The following is a 21,921-nucleotide window of genomic DNA, read 5'->3' as shown; positions in this document are numbered from 1 at the left end:
TTTATGTTATATAACTTTCCTACCTATCTAAAATATGTATTTGTATATTCCATCGCAACAACTATGACACCGGAATATGTCTCTGACAACTCTAACATTTAGTTTAGCCAATTACAGACCTTCGATAGAAACAGGCTTGTCTGCTCACTTTTCAATTGTAGGATCCTCGTTTTAGTTGTCAGAGATTATTCTAGGCCTCTTCTCCGGACCATTCGTCCGCTGGCTGCTGGTGGTCTCTTCCCCGAAAACACCCCACTCAGACATGTCGGGTCACCATTTGTTGGAGATTTGGAGGATGTTTAAAACCAACCTCGTCTCCGCGTGTCGTTTGATAAGCTGGGTAAATTCGTAAAAAGGAAGAGATTAAGAAACACCAGAATGCAAGTTAAACAATAATCTTGTTTTAATGATACAAAGTAACAATACAAATACATCACCGAAACACAAAGCACTCTGCAGAGTACTCCGGGCTCAGGTTCTACCATCGTGTGAGACAGGTCTCAGGAACGGCCAGTCAAAAACAAGAGCGCGAACCAAAGGAAAACACAGGCTTTCATACTAAAACACAGGAGGAGGTGTGTGCGTGCTTTCCCCCAGAGGTCATCTTATTGGGAGAGACCAACACATGGCCCGTCGCACCCAATCAGTGTGACACAGCAGAAGAAACCCGGAAACAAAAAGTCTCTTTCAGTTTGACGAAAACCAGACACCTTTTGGTGTCTGGTACGAACCTGCTCTAAACAACAAGTTTCCTTATCTTATTTCACATCTTGCAGCCAGCACACACACATCCCCTTTATGGCCCTTTGTCCCTGTGTCCATCTTCCCCCCCCTCAGGTTACCACACACAAGTTAAAAGTATGTTTTAAGAAATAGTTGTTATAGTTGGCTAAATATACGTAATACATGTAAATTACTTTCATATCAATAATAACGAGGAACACATTACCTATGCTCTTAAGCAGTATTAGAGATGCTTTTCAAATAGTCAAACTTCACACATGCCCAATATAGAGAACACACTCATTTGTCCTGCAGCCCTTCCCGCCATTTGAGCTATTGTTCACATCTCTACTTCAAATAAAAGGTTTCACATTGCATATTTCCAGCTTCCTTTACACATACTGTTATTATTAATACAAAGTAATTAAACACATACATCTATTGAAAACAAGTAGATTTCCCTGATAAATGACATGCTGAAAATCTTAAGAAGAACGTCCCCTCCCCCAGCTCTCTCGTCCCTGTCATAAAAGCTGCTTCCATTTCATATAGAGTAATAAAACATGTTTAAGCTAATTTCTCCACAATGTTTGTAGCCATTTAGTACCCACACAGAAAGAATAAAAACAGAGGTATAGTTGAACAGTAATCATGCAGCAGATATATTTACTGCAATGAAAACACACACATTTGCCCTAAGCATGTGTAACGCACCCTCTTCTTTTATGAGGGAAACATTCCAGAATTTTAGAGCTATCCCCAAATATGGATGTCCCCTGCTCACATCCCTCTCTGAACACAAAGACTTCACCTCAATATATTAGGGAGGGAAAATATACTTTGTCCCTTCAAATTTAACACACATGAATATATATAAGGTGACTTTAAATTGAATATACCAGATTTAACTTTCCTGCCATAACACGTTACTTTAATACTTCAAATAATTCAAAATAATCCTTCACTATCTATCTATCTATCTAAGCCTTGAAATAAAGGAATTTTCAGTTTATATCTGCATTTGGGTCCTGCTTGTTTCACAAACCGTTTCAAACTTCAGCACAGGTACAAATACTATTTTTTTCATACTGTACAAAGAATCAAAGTAATGACTTTAATACACTGATATACATTCCATTAAACAATACTAGATCACCTACACACCAGTGAAGTTGAGGTTTTTTTCTGTGCAAAAAGTTACATTTAGATGTTAAAAAGCAATATGATTTTGTCAGCTTTCTAATTTAATGTATTAAAGGCAAAGATATTTAACACATAGTGAGAACTGCTACTATTTATCTCTCAATATTGTCTGTAAAAAACGTGGTAAAAGTTATTATTTCAGTGAGACAACAGAGCAAGCTTCTACAGTTGCACGGCGTTTTGATAACTGTTCAATATTATTTTGATAATAACATATATTTCAATGTTGATGAACTTCATACTTTTCATTCATAATCTGGTTGTCTTTGTAGCTCACTGTTGAAATAAAAAAAAAACATTACAATTACAAAATAATTATATCTACAGCCCCTAAACACACAACTTTCATATTTATATATATATATATATCATAGCCTTGAAATAAAGGAGTTTTCAGTTTATATCTGCATTTGGGTCCTGCTTGTTTCACAAACCGTGACAGTACGAACCGACCAAGAAATGGGCCCAGTAGATCCGTTCGAGTTGGAATTATTAAATGTTTCCTTCTTTTTGGCTAACTGCTCGGATAGATGGAAGAGAGCACCCGGAGTTCAGCAGCGGGAGGCTGTGTTGTCGGAGGCGCGCCAGATGGCTAGAGAGAAACCAGGTATGGTGAAGTTCTTACCTGGCTGGATTTCAAAGATCCTCCCTGTGTGTGATTCCCGGTCTGCTAGCCCCAGGCATGCTAGCTCCCGGCCTCCCAATTCCCAACCTGGCACCATACGCCTCGGTGGGTTCCGTCTGCAGTCAACCCATGCTTCTGCTCCAGTTCCTGCTCCTGTCCAGGAGTCAGATTCTGGAACTCGTCTGGCTTATGGAGGTCCACGGAGTATTCAGGCGGCTGCTAAGAGGAGGAGTCGCAAGGCCAAGCTAGCAGCTCAAGCCCCAAGAGCCATGGTTCCGGCCCCAGCAGCCATGGCTCCATGCTCCAGTACCGGCCCACGCAGCTTTGCTTCCATACTCCATTACCTGGCTTAAACAGCCAGGGTCCAGGCTTCCGCTCCGCGCCCAGCAGCCAGGGTTCCGGCTGCGACTCCTCCTCTTAGTCGGCGTACCGGCCGACTCCAGCACCTCGTCTCCGGTTGGCTGTCCGTCCGACGCCAGCTCCCCCGTGTCCTGATGGCTGTCCATCCGACGCCAGCTCCCCGAGTCCTGTCGGCATACCGGCCGACTCTAGCACCTCGTCTCCTGTTGGCTGTCCGTCCGACGCCAGCTACCCGTGTTCTGTTGGCGAACCAACCCACTCAAGTGTCGTTGGAGGTCCTGCAGACTGCCTTTCTGCCGGGGGTCCTGCCAACCCCATGTCCTGAACCGTTGGAGGTCCCGCAGACTGCTCTTCTGCCGAGGGTCCGGCCAACCCCATGTCCTGTGCCGTTGGAGGTCCCGCAGACAGCTCTTCTGCCGGGGGTCCTGCCAACCACATGTCCTGTGCCGTTGGAGGTCCCGCAGACTACTCTTCTGCCGGGGGTCCTGCCGGCCCCATGTCCTGAGCTGTTGGAGGTCCCGCAGACTGCTCTTCTGTCGGGGGTCCTGCCAACTCCATGTCTTGCCACGTTGGAGGTCCCGCCGACTACTCTTCCGCTGGGGGTCCTGCCAACTCCATGTCCTGTCGCGTTGGGGATTCCGCCGACTGCTCTCCTGCCGGGGGTCCTGCCGGTCCTGTGTCCTCTTCCATGTGGGATCTTGCCGACACCGGCTCCTGACCGGCCTCCGGAGCTGTCTGGTCTTCACCCCTCCTCGGACTCTGCCTTGCCCCCTGGCCGTCCGCCTGAGATTCCCTCCATGGACTCTGCCTTGCCCCCGGGCCGTCCGCCCGAATTCCCCTTTTTGAACTCTGCCTTGCCCCCGGGCCGTCCGCCCGAATTCCCCTTTTTTGAACTCTGCCTTGCCCCCGGGCCGTCCGCCCGAGACCCGTCCTCCAGACCCCCTCCACCAGCCCTGCTGGATTTTTGTTTTTTTGGGGACGTCTGGAATCCGTCCGTTGAGGGGGGGGGTTATGTCACGATTCTCATGTTATGTCAAGTTTATAGTTTTGTAGGTTTGGGTGTTTTTGCTGTTTTCCATGTCATGTTTTCCTTTGGGTTATTGTCTGGTCCTTTTCCCTGTGTTTTTCCTCTTGTCATTAGTTTCCCTGGTGTGTCTAATTGTCTGATTATGTTCACCTGGGCCCCTGTGTTTTCTCCTCCCTCCTCACCTGTGTCTTGTTGTGTGATTAGTCTTGTGTGTATTTAAGTTCTGGGTTTTCTGTCTGTCTTGGTCGGTTCGTCTTGTTCCATGACTAGTTCTGCGGTGAGTGTTCTGTTTTGTCATTGTGTATATATCTATCTATCTATCTATCTATCTATCTATCTATCTATCTATCTATCTATCATAGCCTTGAAATAAAGGAATTTTCAGTTTATATCTGCATTTGGGTCCTGCTTGTTTCACAAACCGTGTCAAACTTCAGCACAGGTACAAATACTATTTTTTTCATACTGTACAAAGAATCAAAGTATTGACTTTAATACACTGATATACATTCCATGAAACAATACTAGATCACCTACACACCAGTGAAGTTGAGGTTTTTTTCTGTGCAAAAAGTTACATTTAGATGTTAACAAGCAATATCATTTTGTCAGCTTTCTAATTTAATGTATTAAAGGCAAAGATATTTAACACATAGTGAGAACTGCTACTATTTATCTCTCAATATTGTCTGTAAAAAACGTGGTAAAAGTTATTATTTCAGTGAGACAACAGAACAAGCTTCTACAGTTGCACTGCGTTTTGATAACTGTTCAATATTATTTTGATAATAACATATATTTCAATGTTGATGAACTTCATACTTTTCATTCATAATCTGATTGTCTTTGGAGCTCACTGTTGAAATAAAAAAAAAAACATTACAATTACAAAATAATTATATCTACAGCCCCTAAACACACAACTTTCATAAATAAGCCACTTGTTCTGCAATAATATGTTTTATGTTTCCTGTAATTTTTGTTAGGAAAGGACATGCCTGAAAGACACAACATGTTCTCCTTCTCTGAGGGTCAAGAAGAACATCCAAGAGGAAAATTAAATGCTGATGCTATGAGATTTTAAGACCAGTACACTAAGAAACTACTTTTATTGTAAAAACAGTCAGCTGATCGAATGCACCTATTTCCACATCTACACTCCATCAGCTGATTATTTGTATTTGCCTCGCTTTATGAGCTTCACATCACTTGTGCCTTGTACCGAAGAGTTTGTAAAATCACAAATAAATGGGGCCAATCTTCAGTAAGAATAATGGACAAAAGGAGTGCAAATACAAATACAATTTATTGAAATGTGAACCAAAACTTAATCAAACTTGTTTTAAATAAAAAGCACATATGGACAGAAGGTGTAAAACTATTAAAGTAAACACATTTAGTCAAATAAAGTGACAGACTTGGCCTGTGCAGTTGGTATCAGCTTTGCCCAGCATGGGCTCCTCCATCAGTCCTCTCCAAACCGACAGACAGGACGTCAATCACACGGAGGTTTCTCCCTGAAGTCTCTGCAGCTTTCGGGACACCACGCTGTCTCAATCCGTCCACACTGAATATGAGAGGGGGAAAATGAAAATAACAAATGCTTTAGACAATAAGAAACATAAAGTTGACTGTTGAGTTGCTCAATTTTTTTAGATTGTCAATACTATTACTGTATAACAAATGTATCAGGTTAAGAGGCACATTCAAATAAAGATTGGTCTCTAAATACATGTTGTCTTTTGAATTGTTTGTCTAAAGTCAAGGATCTAGAACTGGTACTTAGTTTTAATGATACAGTCTGGTTATTATGCTGTTTGGAGGAGGCCTCACAGGTAAGAGCACTAACTAGCTACCATCACATGTACCTTAGCTTGACTTAAATGTATTAAACGTATAATTAAGTGATATCAAAATATAAATAACTAATGTCATGCAAACATATTAATATTTGCTTGATTCCAGTGTTGAATTTAGCACAATTGCATACAAACGTTAAGGGATTTTAAGATTCTGAAGTATTATGCTGAAAACTCAATAACTTAGATTATTATTTATAGTTTTGCTGAATAGTTTCATGTCCGCTTACCTTAGAAACGTAAAATGCCATGGCAGTGTGCAGATGGGGAGCATGTTAGCTTAGCTTGGTAGCTTCAGCTAGCTCTGGAACTTTCAGCTCGGTGGCAGCAGGTCCCGCCTCGGCTCCGCCTCCTCTCCCTTATTTGGAACAGGCTGGAGAAGGCGGGAGTTGAACTCTGACGTCACTGTCGAGCCGTTAGTGGCCAACTCCGCCTACTAAGGGCTTCTCTGCAACTCTGCAGAATCCTATGGGTGACGTCACGGACCCTACGTCCATTTATACAGTCTATGCTCTGTTCCCACAAAGAGAGGCACTGAATGTCTTTCCAGCACGTAACTGTTGCTATAGCCTGCCTCTGGTGTATCACATCTCCCTGCTGCCCTGCCAAATGCAGCCAAACAGCCCCCACTCAATCACCAACCCCCCCCCCCCCCCCCCCCCCCCCCCCGCCTCCAGAGCTTCTCTGACTCACCAATCTCACTGAACAATGCCCACCATTGAACTCTCAATGGTTGTCTTTAATTGACAGCTGGAATCTATTAATGCTTTAGCCAGTAGCCATGGCTACTCCACAATAAATTACATACATACATCTTCATGAATTTTCAGCCGGATTTAAGACGGAAACATGGTGGGCTCTGTCTCACAGTGTTGGCTTTCCTGAAAGAGCCCTTCAGAGTGGCACGTGTTTCGGCTGACTCACCATACCATCGCCTTTTCCACCTCTGGTCCATGAGTGTTATTTACCTTGAGGAGTAATAATTTCCATGATTGGGATAAATGAGTTGGCTTGCTTTACATCTGGGAGTCATTTTAGCTGGTTGGGCTTACAGTTTTTCTTTTCTTATCTTTCTTAATGTAGAGGAGCTGACATTGTTTCTCATTTCTGAGGGGTTGAGTAGGGGGTGTGCTGACATTTTAGAAATTGATAGTCTTAAAAATCTGAAGCTTTAGACTCCTTTAACATGCATGTGATTGTGTGCACTTTTTTAAATTTTTTTTAACTATAATCAAATTGGAAGTAATATGGATAGTGAACCAGCTGTTTGCATGACAGATTTCAAAACTCTTTCCAAAATGTATCTTCTGTACCAGGGGGTAATACTAAAAAGCCTTAACTATATGTAGGGTGTACTGTGTGGCCGTTGGCATGCAGCCAAGTGTCTGACAGAGTGGAATAATGTTTAAGCCTATGGATGTGCTGCTCCACGGGGTCACTTGGGGGAGAAGTTATTACGTAATGGCAAGGGCATGGCGAAAGTTACAACATGGGAGTAAAACAAACACAACTTTGAAAGGGAGTATTTCTATGTTCCATACATGTGTCTTCACACTCAGTGCTGTGCATACCAAAGAACAGCAAATTCATGAAAGTTGTTTGCTGCATGTACAGTAAATTATTAACAAAATGGTTATCCAATTGGAAATTAATATAGCTGCTCAAAGGTATCTTAAGAATACTTTTCATTAGTCAATACCATACCCTAGACCGGATAAAACCAACTTTTCCCTCAAAGTATAAGCACATTTATTACAGTACAACGCTACCTTTGATTAATCAATCAATGTTTATTTATATATTCCAATATCACAAATGTTACATTTGTCTCAGTGGACTTCACATTTTGTACAGAATATCAGTAGGACAATACGACACCCTCTGTCCTTAGATCCTCACATCGTACAAGGAAAAACTTCCGGAGAAAACCCCACAGTTTAAAGGGAAAAATGGGAGAAACCTCAGGGAGAGCAACAGAGGAGGGATCCCTCTCCCAGGACGGACAGACGTGCAATAGATGCCGTGTGTAAATTGAAAAGATAATACATTTGCAACATAGGTAGTCCAAATGTTTGGAAATGCATGTGTGTATAATAGGAAGATGAATCCACGAGGATATCCATCCAGGACTTATGATCCAGGACCACAGCCACGACTCAAGATCCAGGACTCGCGATCCATGACACAGGACCGCAGGATCATCCATGACTCCGGATCCCGGCGTATATAGACACCAAAAAGAAAGAAATTTGGGGAAGCTGGGTTAATCGGAACATGAGAGTACACAGGTATAGACAGAGAGAAGGAAGAAGTAAGATGTCCCCCGACAAACTAAGCCTATATCAGCAAAACTAGGGGCTGAATCTAATCAGCCCTAACTATAAGCTTTATCAAAAAGGAAGGTCTTAAGCACACTCTTAAAAACGGATAGGGTGTCTGCCGTCCGAACACAAACTGGAAGCTGATTCCACAAAAGTGGAGCTTGATAAGAAAAGGCTCTGGCTCCCATTGTACTTTTAGAGACTCTAGGAACAACCAACAACCCTGCATTCTTGGAACGCAATGCCCTAGTAGGACAGTAGGGTATAATGAGTTCTTTAAGGTAAGATGGCGCCTGCCCATTAAGGGCTTTGTAGGCGAGAAGAAGAATTTTAAATTCTATCCTGTATTCTATAGGGAGCCAGTGTAAGGCAGCCAGAACAGGAGTAATGTGGTCCCTTTTCCTAACTCTCGTTAGTACACGAGCTGCAGCATTTTGAATCAGCTGAAGCGATGACTGACTTCTTGGTACACCCTGATAATAAGGAGTTACAATAATCCAGCCTTGAAGTAACAAATGCATGGACTAGTTTCTCTGCATCGTTTTGAGGCAAGATATGCCTGATTTTTGCAATGTTACGTAGATGGAAGTAGGCGGTCCTTGAAAGTGATTTTATTTGGGCGTTAAAGGATAAATCCTGATCAAATATAACACCAAGATTCCTTACAGTCTCACTGGAGGCTAAATGAATGCCATCCATAGTTAGTATATCTTTAGATAATTTGTTTCGTAGATTATTTGGGCAAAGTACAAAAACTTCAGTTTTGGTCGTGTTTAACATCAAAATATTTAAGGTCATCCACGTTTTGAAGTCCTTGAGGCAGTCTTGAATTTTATTTAGATGATTAATTTCATCAGGCTTGATTGATAAATATAGTTGAGTATCATCCGCATAACAATGAAAGTTTACAGAATGATTCCTTATAATATGCCAAACGGAAGCATATATAATGTGAACAAAATAGGTCCGAGCACTGGGCCCTGTGGCACTCTATGGCTAACTTTGGTTTGCGTGGAAGATTCATCGTTGACACGTACAAACTGAGAGCGTTCAGATAGATAGGACCTAAACCAGCCTAAAGCAGTTCCCTGTATGCCAACTAAGTGCTCAAGTCTTTGCAATAGGATGTCATGGTCGATAGTATCAAATGCAGCACTGAGATCGAGCAAAACAAGAATAGAGACAAGTCCCTTGTCCGAGGCTATTAGAATGTCATTTGTGACTTTAACCAGAGCTGTCTCTGTGTTATGATGTGTTCTAAAGCCAGACTGAAAATCTTCAAATAAATCATAGTTTTTAAGTAATCAAACAGCTGTTTTGCGACTGCTTTCTCAAGAATATTTGAGAGGAACGGAAGATTAGAAATAGGTCTATAGTTGGCTAAAACCTCTGGATCGAGGTTGTGCTTTTTAAGAAGCGGTTTTATCACTGCTACTTTGAATGATTGTGGAACATAGCCTGATAATAAAGACATATTCATAATATTTAATAAAGAAGTGCTAATTAATGGAAAAACTTCCTTCAACAGCTTTTTTGGAATTGGGTCTAAGATACACGTTGATGGTTCAGAAGAGATAATCATTGAATTTAATTGTTCAATGTTTATGGCTGAAAAGAACTTTTATTAGAACTTACGTTTCCAGGAGCTGTTGATAACACTATACTAGTCAAAGGCAAGAGGTCATTGATTTTGTTTCTAAGAGTAACAATTTTATCGTTAAAAAAGCACATAAAATCATTACTACTGAGTGCTATGGGAATAGAAGGCTCAATTGAGCTGTGGCTCTCTGTCAGCCTGGCTACAGTGCTGAAAAGAAATCTTGCATTATTCTTATTCTCATCTATTAATGAAGAGTAGTAGGCTGCTCTCGCTTTACGCAGTGCTTTCTTATATTCATCGAGAGTAATATGCCAAATTAAACGAGATTCTTCAAGTTTAGTGGAACGCCATATCCTTTCAAGTTGTCTCGACTTTTGCTTTATTTTGCGGGTTTCGGCATTATGCCATGGAGCTAATCTATGTTGTTTTGTTTTCTTCTTTTTCAAAGGAGCAACAGAGTCTAATTGTATTCGCAGCGCATCTGTAGCACTATCAACAACATGATCAATTTGGGGTGGTGTACATTTTGTATAAGTTTCCTCCCTTACATGCAGACATGCTATTGAGTTAAGTATTGGTGGAATCTCTTCCTTAAATTTGGCTATAGCACTAACAGATAGGTTTCTGCTGCAGGAGCTTTTGACTAATGCTTTGTAGTCTAGTAACAGTACTTCAAAAGTTACCAAAAAATGGTCAGATAAAGCAGGATTATGCGGTTCGACTCATAGCTGCTCAATTTCAATACCATAAGTCAGAATAAGGTCGAGAGTGTGATTATAGCAGTGGGTTGGTTTATTTACACTCTGACAGAAACCAACATAATCTAATATAGAGTTAAATGCAACAGTAATGCTATTTTTATCATCGTCAACACGAATATTAAAGTCACCTTCGATAATTACTTTATCTGTTTTAAGTACCAAAGCTGATAAAAACTCAGAGAATACTGATAAGAATTCTGAATAAGGACCTGGTGCACGGTACACTGTAACAAATAAGATTGGCTACAAAGTTTTCCAGGTCGAATGCGCAAGACTAAAAATGAGGCTTTCAAAGGAGGTATAATTTAATTTTTGTTTAGTATTGATAAGTAAACTTGAGTCAAAGATTGCTGCAACTCCACCTCCTCGGCACGTGCCTCGGGCAATATGAGTATTGATATGGCTGGGTGGAATGGCCTCATTTATGCTGACATATTCTTCATGTCTCAACCAAGTTTCAGTGAGACAGCATATATCAATATTATAATCTGATATTTAATCATTTACCAATATTGCTTTAGATGCTAGAGATCTTATGTTTAAGAGACCACATTTAATCTTCCTGTTTTGTTGCACTGTAGTAGTTGTTACATTTACTTTGATTAGGTTATTATGTATGACACCTCTATCAGGTTTTACCTTAAATTGTCCTTGGGCAGACACACACACCGTTAATATTGGGTATTTTATTGGGTTCGGGATTCCTATGGATGACTGCGAGAGAGCGCAGAGAAGCGTGCTGTTAGCCCGGAGTTCATATCTAATTAAATAATGAATTACAAATTACTGACATTATTTAAGTTTGATTGCATTACTATCAAATGTAAGCATATTCTACTTGCTGACTACCAAATGTAAGCATATAATACTTACATGTGTTAGTTAAGCAATTTGTCAATAATTTTAAGTTAAGTAAGTTTACATTATCAAGTTTTAGTCATGTTCGCAATGCATTATGGGAAAGAGAAGGATCTTTTAATGTGCCGCAGCCACGTTTCCAGCTCGCAATTTCTCAGTCGGACGCAACCCCACTTTGAACGCCGGACTTGCACCACTTGCACCCTTTCACTGCGCTGTCTACGCTTTCAAAGGAGGGACGCTGCACGGCTGCCTTATCTACTGAATCTGGTGAGTGATTTAGCTAACAGGGCTTGGTTGAATTCTCGTACTTTTGGATGTAAAACAGCCACAGGAAGTATCAACTGGCAGGAACACGGTGTGGGCTTCTCTTGCATTGTTTAAGTACTTGGTGGAGGAAAATAAAATGTTAACAGCAGTGGCGGCTGGTGGAAAATATTTTTTGTGGGGCTATGGAAATGGTGACAAAACCATACTAGGGCATTTAAAATCAGGAGACTAAATACGAACATTGTGTGTGTGTGTGTGTGTGTGTGTGTGTGTGTGTGTGTGTGTGTGTGTGTGTGTGTGTGTGTGTGTGTGTGTGTCATACTTGCCAACCCTCCCGATTTTCGCGGGAGACACCCGCATTTCTCCCGATTTCTGACAAAATCAGATTTACTCACGACTGTTTCCACTCGGACTTTAATACAGTTACACCATTGTTTGGTTTCCATGGTAGTGCGTTTCCATGGTAGCGCGTCTCTTTAGCAGCGCGCGCAACTCAAAGTCTGAGAGGGTGAGGAAGATGAAAACTGAACAAGAATCGACAACTCGACCCTCTGATCACTCCTTTCCTGTAAAATACAGGTCCAGCCCACACATATGCTCCATGGTGCCACAGGCCTTGCCCTTACAACTACAATAAGCATGCAAATGTTAATTTACAGCTCCGGCGATCCACTAGCACCGGAGTCTACAACTGCAGACGCAGCCATCCCCTACTGTAGCGTCACCTTGGATACGAGTGTAAACAGACACACAGGCCAGGGCGCTGAAAGGGCGCCCTTTGAGCATCAGATCTGACGACGCTGATTGGCTGAAATTATGTTTCGGCGGCATAGTTTACAGATAGCAACAGTCAGCTTGTTGGTTGCAGCTGCTTTGGCTGAGGGCTCTTTTCTACCGCCCGGACGAGAAAGGGTAATGATACACGCTGCGGCCAGGCAGGAAACATGTGACTTATCAGTAACTTTAGACATCGTAAAACAATTTTAAACAAGATTTTATTGTAGATTATACATTTTACTGATACCAACTATATAATATTTACCTTGTTCTTTAAAAATAAAAATAAAAATAAAAAATATATATTTTTTGGAAATATATGTTTAATGACAATCAAACATGTGGGAAGAGGGGGGGCGGCGCCCCTAGCGCCCCTATGGACCGGACGCCACTGGTTAACAGACTTTGACAGTTACAGGTAAATTTGAATAATGCTGCCGTTTATTTTCAGAATTAAAGTTCCATTCGTTGGTGCGCCGTGGAAGCATTACATCGTTTTTAAGTCAATGAAATCATTTTAAAATCGATATTATGAATCATTTGTTAGTTTTTTTAGTATGTAGCCGTGTAATAAGCGGTATAATGTGCTGCTAGGTGGTCATTAGGGGGGGGGGGGGGGGGGAAATCCCCGTAGTGTGATCATGGAGCCCGCGGAGGGATCTAGATCTTAATATTGACCGCATTAAGTTTTCATTTGATTTACTTCACTTAACTGCAGCACTTCTGCGCTACTGCAGTCAGGCAATGTGTGTTTCCCTCGCTTTTGTTAACTTTTAATGAGCGATAGTAGGCTACGAGGTGCAGATAGTTTGAAAAAGATAGTGCTGTACTTTTTTCACTTGTTCATGTTCACCGAAAGACGTAGATTTCTTTTTTCACCCAGTTGCTTTTTTTGTCACCTTTCTTTTAGTCGTGTGAGTCGGACACCACCCCACATTGAACGCCGGACGCTAAAACCCTGCAACAGGCTGCCTCAGGCTTCCATCATAGGGAGAGGAGGGTGGCGCTTGGACGGCTGCTTTGTGCTACTACATCAGGTGAGACGCCATTTAGCTAACATTAGCGACCACATTACGTTTTCAGATGTTGTTGATTAACGTCCCTTAAAGGTGGGGTATGTAATTTATTTCAGAAACACTTATTGTTATATTCCATGGAATGCTCTTAACATCCCGATAGCAATGCATATATGAAATGCTTTGACAATAAATACATACAAAATGTTCATCTGTGGAAGCTGTAGCGCTGTCAAAAGCAAGACCAATTTTTTTTGCCGGCCCGGCTAAAATAGCTGGATGGCCTACCTGCCTGTCAGCCTGAGAGGGGTCTGCCTACAGGCCTCCACTCTCAGGACAGTTCCGGTGCAGGCTCCACTCTCAGGACACCTCCACTCTCACGGAGGTGATGAGTCCGCTCACCATGCAATTTGGGTCGGCCTTGGTCAAGCCCTTTTGAACCCCCCATCCTGGTTCTCGTAAAAGTTGACTTAGCCATTTTTCGCTCAAATGACACCATGGAGGAATGTAACGGGAGTTGACAAGGGACTCTGCCCGTCTCACGAGAGCCTTATTTCGGAAACTTTTTTTCACTTTCCCCCCTATTTTCCCCGGTTTTATTAATTGTTTTTTTTTTGGCTATTTCACCCGGTTCCTTCTAACGGGGACATAGCCCGGTCTCGGGTGTCCCCCCACGGCCTGTGTCCAGCCCCCCCCCCCCACTCATCCATATATTAACGGATTTTGACAATTCTTGTTGCATTTTTGTCCTCTCCTCTCACTGATCGAATGGCAAACGCGACCCACCATCGGAGGGCCTCCATCGGCCCGGCCTAGTGCCAGTGTCCTGGCGGTCGGTTCCTCCGAACTGCGGGTTCGACTCTGATGGCCGGGAGGGTGTGCTGCGTGTCTCTCCCCGGGCCGGCCGATATGAAGCATGACCAAGACGCATCGTCTGACTCGGGGGTCCCACCACGGGTCCCGCAGCGGGGTGGAGGTTCCAGGCTGAGACCCCCCCAGGTTTTGTGTTGTAATGTTCATAAAATGTAGTTATATCCTCATACCTACTTAAATATCTGATTTTATTAAGATATTACTGTGAGAAGTGCACAGAGGAATCTTGAAAAATCAGATGGTGACGCAAGCAAAAGCTGTCTAAATAAAAAATGCACTTATTTGTTTCACCAAGGATGATTTTATTTGACAGTTTTACATGGTTTGTTCTCTTTTGTGTTTCAGGTTTCTTGCGAGTTCAACAGAGTGGTGTGGAAAAATATCAAGGACAACTTCTTCGATGCACTTGACCATTTCTCTCCGAGCCTGATGGACTTCTTTAGGAAGAAGAAGGGTTTCACTGGCCAATTTCTGTCTGAGCTTTTAAGTCAGACAAAGGTGGGTTTACTTAAAATCTGTCTACCCAATCTCTTTCCTATCTCCTTGTTCCTCTTCTGTCCCTTTGACTTTCTTCTCATCTCTTCTTTTCTCTCATTCACTGCTCTTATCCTGTCAATTTAATTTCATCTCTTCATGTGTCATTGTTTCCTCTTTTCCCTTGTTCATTTTGCTTTGCTCTCTTGTTTTGTTTCCTATTCTATTCTTTGGTCCAGAAGAAGTTATGTTCTCTCCCTTTTCTTTTCTCTCCTATCATGTCATCTCCTTTTGTTCTTTCCTTTACTTTCAAGTATATTTGCAATAAAGTAATTGTGTAGAGTTTGTAGAATGTATTTGATGAATATATGACCATTCTTTGTTATCTCCACTATATTCCAGACCACTGAGCCAACCGACATCAGATGCCTTTGTGTTCGGGGACTGCCAATCATCTTGGGGGATGAGCCTTCTGCCTTCTTCAAGATCTGCACCGTAAGTTACTTTAACCCTTGTGTTATGTTCACATTTTGCACCCTTTGATCATTTTTGGGTGAAATTGACCCGGGACATTATTCAGAGTTAAAAAAAATACGGAACTAAATGCTTACACTATTCCTTATGTATATTTTCTTTAACTAATTCACCAACAATATAAATCAAATATGATACGTTTTTTAAATATGTACGATGCTTTTCATTATAAACAGTGGAAGCTACTTTTTGGTGGACGATGTAGAATTATATGTCAATCTCTTTATCTCTCTGTTAGGATGTGGCTGATAAGGAGGTGTACAGTCAAACTCCACTGGGAATCCTCTGTGACGGAGAAAATCCTCAGCTCAACCCATCCAGTGTGGCAATCGTCTTGGAGGGGAATGTGGTGATGGATGGACCGGCTAACCTGCCTCAGGCCTTCTGTGTCCTGTTCGGACTCATTTATGCCCTGCAACTGGAGTACCCAAAGTGCATGAAAAACACTTTCCACTTTGTTCAGCAGGGGATGTTAAAACTTGGTAAAGTTGAGCTGGCACCCAAAATTCTGACCTTGAAAAATCAGCTTACATTGTGAAACGGGGTTCTGAAAAGTTGTTACATATGGCAATTATTTAGGCTTCCATATTGCATTTTGTTGTTGTTGCATGTTTGCACTGTTTGACCTATTAAGCTTGTTGGCATTTCCATTTGTGTTTTTATTCAAAACTGACAACATCTCTCCCAAAAGTCATTTAGAGCATTTATTTGCAGATAATTACAACTGGTCAGAATAACAGAGAAAATGCTGTGTTTTCAAACCTCAAATAATGCAAAGAAAACAAGTTATTCATTATTAAACAACACAATACTAATGTTTTAACATAGGAAGAGTTCAGAAATCAATATTTGGTGGAATAACCCAGATGTTTCAATAACAGCTTTCAATGCGTCTTGGTTGCTCGCCACCTGTCTGTCACATTGTTGCTGGATGACTTTATGTCTCTCCTGGCACACAAACTCAAGCAGCTCGGCTGCTTGATGGCTTGTGACCATCCATCTTCCCCTGGATCACATCCAGAGGTTTTCAGTGGGGTTCCAACTGTTCCATGACAGGGTCTTGATCTGGTCTTCTTCCGTTCGCACCTGAATTGAGCTGAGGGTGGGTTTATCCAGCAGGACAATGCTCCATGCCCTACAGCCAGGTCAATCCAGATGTGATCCAGAGGAATATGAATGGTCACAAGCCATCACAAAGCCAAGCCGCTTGAGTTTTTGTGCCAGGAGTGGCTTAATAAGTGACCCAACAGCAATGTGAAAGGTGTTGCAGAGCAGCCAAGACGCATGAAAGCTGTGATTGAAAATCTGGGTTATTCCACCGATTATTGATTCCTGAGCCCTTCCTATGTTAAAACATTAGTATTGTGTTGTTGAAAAATGAATTTTAAATTGTTTTCTTAGCACTATTCGAGGTCTGAAAACACTCTATCTTTTTTGATTACTTTGAACATTTGGTATTTTTTGTAAATAAACGCTCTAAATGAGAATATTTGGAGTTTGGGATAAATGTTGTCAGTCATTAATTTATAGAATAAAACACAAATGTTAATCCAGTTTTTACCAATAGTAAAACGAGGTCTCTTCATTTTTTCAGAGCTCTACATAAATATATTTATATATCTCTTTATATATAGATTGCTATACTTTCATGTTTCATGTGAAAAATGTTCTTAGGAAAATGTATGGTACAATATTTTTGCCACAGTTTGTATAGGAAGCTCAATTTCATTGTATCCAAATGAAACACTCAAGTTTTAATAAAAGGTACAACTTTAATTTTGTGTCTTTTTCTTTTTTGTAGTTGACGGAATAAAAAATGTAAATACGAAATGTAACCACTTTCAACTAAAAATTCTAAGCATTTAATATTACACAATATTTTAAGTAAAATCAACTTCACATGAAGTGCATTGTACTTCAAATAACAATTCCAGTCCTTGAATAATTTAAGTTAAATTCACTCAAGTTTTCCGAATGCGTTACTTAAAGAAATAGAAAGTGGTTGACTTAAAAATGTAAGTAAAATCAACTTGACGTGAAGTGGATTGTACTTCAAATAACAATTCAAGTCCTTGATTAATTTAAGTTTAATTGACTCAATTTTTCATAATGCTTTACTTACATTTTTAAAGGCAACCACTTTCCTCTATTTTTTTAAGTAGATTCAACTTATTCGGGCTTACGGTGTGTAAGACTGCGACTCCGCCTCCTGGTCTCAACTCCAGTTTGTCATGGATTAAGTCCACAAAGCCCTGAAATGTTTGCCGAAATGAGATTTGCACCTTCCAAAGTAGGATGAATGCCGTCTCTCTTAATCAGACCAGGTTTTCCCCAGAAGGCTGTCCAATTATTTACGAAGCCCACATTGTTTGCTGGGAACCACCAAGACAACCAGCGCTGAAATGATGACATGCATACATGTCATCATTGATCAGATTGGGGAGGGGGCCAGAGAAGATTACGGTGTCCGACATTGTTTTAGCATAACTACACACTGACGCCACATTAACTTTGGTGCATTCTGATTGGCGTGAACAAACATAATTACCACCGACGTGAATAACAATCCTACTGTATTTACGTTTATTTTTAGCCAGCAGTTTAAGATGCGCCTCAACGTCGCCCGCTCTGGCCCCCGGAATGCATGTGACTGTGGAGGCTTCGGTCTCTAAATTCACGTGTCTCATAATAGAGCTACCAATAACCAGAGTTGGCTTCTCAGCGGGTGTCTCGCTGAGTGGGGAATATCTGTTAGATACGTGAACGGGTTGGTGGGGACCTGCAGGTTTCGCGTTATGCCCCTTCTGAACAGTCACCCAATCTCCCTGCTGCTCGGGAGTTGCCGGGGGACGGCTAAGAGGAGCTACCTTTTGCCGGTCCGCACCGGCTAACATGGGCTTTACTGTAGAGCAGTTACTTTCTAAGATGCGGAGCCGGGCTTCTATGGCTATGATTCCCGCCTCCAACCTAACAACTATACTACATTTAACACATGTATCGGTACCAGTAAAGGAGGTAGGGAAGTAACCAAACATGAGACAGTTAGAGCAGGAAATAGCACCCGAGGGTGGGGAAAGAGCCATGGCTAGCTATCAAGCTAAAGTAGCTACCGTTAGCAAACCCGAAAAGAGTGTAGGCAACTGTGGAGTTACAGTCGCTAAGAGAAGGAGATGAATCTACAAGGATGTCAACAATCCTGTGGGAGCCATCAGGGAAGTAGTATGATGAAAGTTAGGCAGGACCACAGTGACAGGTTCAGCCACGACTCGAAATCCAGGACTCAGATCAGGACTCAGGATCAGCCACGACTCAGGATCCCAGCGTATATAGACACCAAAAAGAAATTTGGGGGAAGCTGGGTTATTCGGAACATGAGAGTACACAGGTACAGACAGAGAGAAGGAAGAAGTAATGTGTCCCCCGAAGGTCTAAGCCTATAGCAGCAAAACTAGGGGCTGAATCTAATCAGCCTTAACTATAAGCTTTATCAAAAAGGAAGGTCTTAAGCGCAATCTTAAAAACGGAGCCAGTCAGGCCCCCATTGGGTAATTGGAAATAGTTCCGAGCCCCCCTAACTGGCCTCCCACCTAGATTGGTTGGACTATTCGTACGTCATTGTACAATCATTACATTTTATCTGCTTATAATAACAAGACAAAGATCCAACCATTATTTTATATTTCATTATGGGTTGAAAACAAACAAAAGTGCTTGTATTGGCAAATGATCCTTTGCCACTGAAATAAGTAGGCCTACTTCCTTGAGTAGTAGATTTTTTTATGAAAATATATGAATCAACATTAGCTACTGTTTGTACTACAGGTTGCAAATAATCACATCACTATTCAATTCCTATTTCACACATAGCCTACCTATGAATGACTTGGGTCTGCTTGCTTTCGCTTGCAGATCTTCTCAAACAGGGGCTGTTTTTTGGTTTTCATAATATCTGCTGCTAAGGTTTTGAGACAGAGGACACAGTGTTCGCTCCTCCCCACCGACCACGCTGGCCCCACAGTTTGAAAAGTGCCTTTTTGTTAGCAAAAGTGGTGGGGAATTATTTTCCAGCAAACAATAAATACATATTTTCCAGCAAACAATACATACATATATACTGTACATGCTTACAATACTGTTTTTGAGAACTCGTTCAGTGACTATGCTACACTGCTGCAAATCTATTCTCTATTCAATTATTACTAATATTAAATCGCAGCTCCAAACTGCAGCACTTGGGTTTCCAGAAGTACACCCAGAAAGTGAGAACAGTCCTCCAGGTTGTACATGTTCCCTTGTGGAACTTCTCAAAGTATACAATTCTTTGTGCATGCTTTTTTCAGAAGATTTTTACAAATTATCCTAATGCAAAGTCGTGGGGACAAAATTAGCCATTTCCAAAAGTGGTGGTGACATGTCTCCAGCGTCCAGTATAAATCTATGCGCTGGGTTTAGCACTTGGTTTAATAATCCTGACTATCTCAGTAAGAATCAACGCCCTAATTTACAAAGTTAAACCGTTACAGCATCATTCAGATCATTGTTTTGGATATCAGCGATAGAAGACCAAGATATTTTACTAAAAAGGGGCCTTTCCTGAAATAAAAAAAAGTACTTCATTAATGTTTATCTGTATCTGGCTGTTAGCCGTATGAAGACTCATTGCTTAGAGGTCGTTCTGGAGTCTTTCTGGCCAGGACAGAAAAGCAGAATACTTTAAGCCTAACAAAACATACTATGTTAAAGTTTACTTTGTAGTACTTAAGTAGGGGTTCCTCAAAAATATGTCTAAACTAAACGAGAAATAACATGTTTTGCACTTGCGCTCCGCACGCCCCTATTGTTAATTTAAATATAAGTGTACAGTCAGCAAATTGAATTTTTGTTCTTTTACAATGCTGCTATAGTTTAAGTTTGGTTAACTTTAGGATTGAAAAATACAAATTGTGTTATAGAACAATGGTGGTCATGGTAAGAAACAATAAGCCGTGCATTTCCATCTGAAAGTCAAGTTTTCTCTCCAGATGCACATCATAATTCCTGCAGCTGCGAGAGGGCTCTGCCATTTGAACAGAAACGTGTTCTGATTGGCCATATGCTGATATGACTGATGCCTCAAAGCATTTAGACTTTAGAGTCTAAAGAGGATTTCCCTTTCCTTTGTCCACCAGTGTTTTTCTCTTTTACACAATAACTAAAGCAAAAACTCAAGAAAGACTTACCCCTCGATTCCACCGGGTCCGTCTGTGTCGCGTAATGGCTGCCCCACGGTCTTGGTCTGGCCTCCTCCGGCGTCATACCCTACCGGGCGCGTTTCAGAAGCATTTCAGAAGCGGAGCGTCTTGCCTGCCGGTGTAGGTACCATATGTGCACGGCCTACCAGATTAGCATGGGGTCCGTTACGCTTACTAATGATGTCACGCATTGGCTGTACACAGACCAGGCGTCATGGGCGGGCCCGCCCATCCAGAATTCGGGCCAGAATTTAATCAGGGCTTAATACAACATTTTAATTGTTTTATTATTATGTTTATTGTTTTTATTTGTAGGGCTTTGTCCTAATATTTATTTTAGTTTTAAACTATGTTGAAAGATTAGTTTAATATTATTTTTTTATTTTGCTATGAAATTCTGAATGAAAGGCTGCGTGCGAGACTGGTTTTTTGCTGGGTTGAGTCGTGTGGGTTTTTGAGTGAGATACGGCACAGCAGCCTGTCAGTTTACTCTTGCTAGGTTAGTTTGGCTATTATCATTTATATTTATCTGCAACCATGGATATCAGGAAGTGGTTCATGAAAGGAATATGGCAACTCAGCGCCAGAAGCAGGCACATTAGAGTGCGGTGACCCTGAACAGACTGCCTAACATATAATAACCACCTGCCCTTTATATAGACCACCCTTGGAAGCCAGCCTCTTCGACGTAGGACCAGAGATGCGGGCATGGCTACACAACACCGAGTTGGACCTCTGACGTTACACAAAAGAAGAAGAAGAAGAAATCAGTTACGTTACCAACGAGCTAGCAAGCCAGCCAGGGACAAGGGAGGCTGGCAATCAATTATATTTTGAAGAGAAATTGACTCTCAAGCCGGCTCTCTCACAAACTGCTGCTCTGTGCGCAAGCATACCGCTGTACAGGCTCTCTGCCTCGCTCAATCTCTTTCTCTCTCTCCCTTTCTCTCCATCGCTCAACCTCACTCCACCGACCTCTCCACCCTGTGTGCGCTCAGGTTTGCCTGCGTGCTTGCCCAAGTTGACACAGCGTTACAAATGTGCCACAAAACCAACCAATGGATCTAGCCTATAATAAGACCGTCAACAGCTTTATGGCAACCTAAAATCTATGACCTAAAACCCCTCTGATTCCGTAGCAACAATTCACGAGCGCTTCCCTCACCTCCCCCGCCCCCCCCCCCGTTGACAAATCAGATGTCCCGGGAAATGTAAGTTTCGGGGAGGGCCCGCCCTGGTAAATCAAATGCCCGCCCAGAGACGTATGTCTGCCGCCGGGTCTGGCTGTATGGCCACCCAAGAGGACATTTTACACGGCCAAATTCCACAAAGAATATAAAAAAATAACAATCGACATTGAATGTATGTTAGTGGAACTGTGTCAGGAAAGTCAAGTGATAATTAAGTAA

At 41.8% G+C, this 21,921-nt stretch overlaps 2 protein-coding genes across 3 annotated transcripts; both read left to right on the top strand.

Annotated features, from left to right (window-relative positions):
* Positions 1-2,276: 2,276 nt before the first annotated feature.
* LOC307028166 (uncharacterized protein) lies at positions 2,277-6,016 on the top strand. The gene is made up of 2 exons (XM_079662968.1): positions 2,277-4,215; positions 4,925-6,016. The coding sequence occupies exon 1, from the start codon at positions 3,046-3,048 to the stop codon at positions 4,156-4,158; it is 1,113 nt and encodes a 370-aa protein (XP_079519094.1). The 5' UTR covers positions 2,277-3,045; the 3' UTR covers positions 4,159-4,215; positions 4,925-6,016.
* A 1,653-nt stretch (positions 6,017-7,669) lies between these two features.
* Positions 7,670-21,020, top strand: LOC307029505 (uncharacterized protein). 2 transcript variants are annotated; one of them, XM_079665589.1, is made up of 6 exons: positions 7,670-11,607; positions 13,295-13,421; positions 14,195-14,399; positions 14,619-14,771; positions 15,150-15,242; positions 15,520-21,020. In XM_079665589.1, exons 3-6 carry the CDS (start codon positions 14,265-14,267, stop codon positions 15,817-15,819), a joined length of 681 nt encoding a protein of 226 aa, XP_079521715.1. In that variant the 5' UTR covers positions 7,670-11,607; positions 13,295-13,421; positions 14,195-14,264; the 3' UTR covers positions 15,820-21,020. The 2 variants fall into 2 exon arrangements, with proteins under 2 accessions (XP_079521715.1, XP_079521716.1); XM_079665590.1 differs by lacking the exons at positions 7,670-11,607; positions 13,295-13,421 and having other exon boundaries at positions 14,166-14,399.
* Positions 21,021-21,921: the final 901 nt, after the last annotated feature.

The sequence above is a fragment of the Notothenia rossii genome (genome assembly GCF_949606895.1).
Source record: "Notothenia rossii genome assembly, chromosome: 2".
NCBI classification, from domain to species: Eukaryota; Metazoa; Chordata; class Actinopteri; order Perciformes; family Nototheniidae; genus Notothenia; species Notothenia rossii.
Note: the sequence above shows the minus strand (reverse complement) of the source record. Positions and strands in the feature narration are given on the sequence as shown.

Bases quoted from the DNA above. Each gene is read 5' to 3' on its own strand.
- LOC307028166 (XM_079662968.1), top strand. From the start codon at position 3,046: ATGGCTGTCCATCCGACGCCAGCTCCCCGAGTCCTGTCGGCATACCGG.
- LOC307029505 (XM_079665589.1), top strand. From the start codon at position 14,265: ATGGCCGGGAGGGTGTGCTGCGTGTCTCTCCCCGGGCCGGCCGATATG. The intron at 14,772-15,149 runs GTGGGTTTACTT...ACTATATTCCAG, and splicing joins AGCTTTTAAGTCAGACAAAG to ACCACTGAGCCAACCGACAT. The intron at 15,243-15,519 runs GTAAGTTACTTT...TCTCTCTGTTAG, and splicing joins CCTTCTTCAAGATCTGCACC to GATGTGGCTGATAAGGAGGT.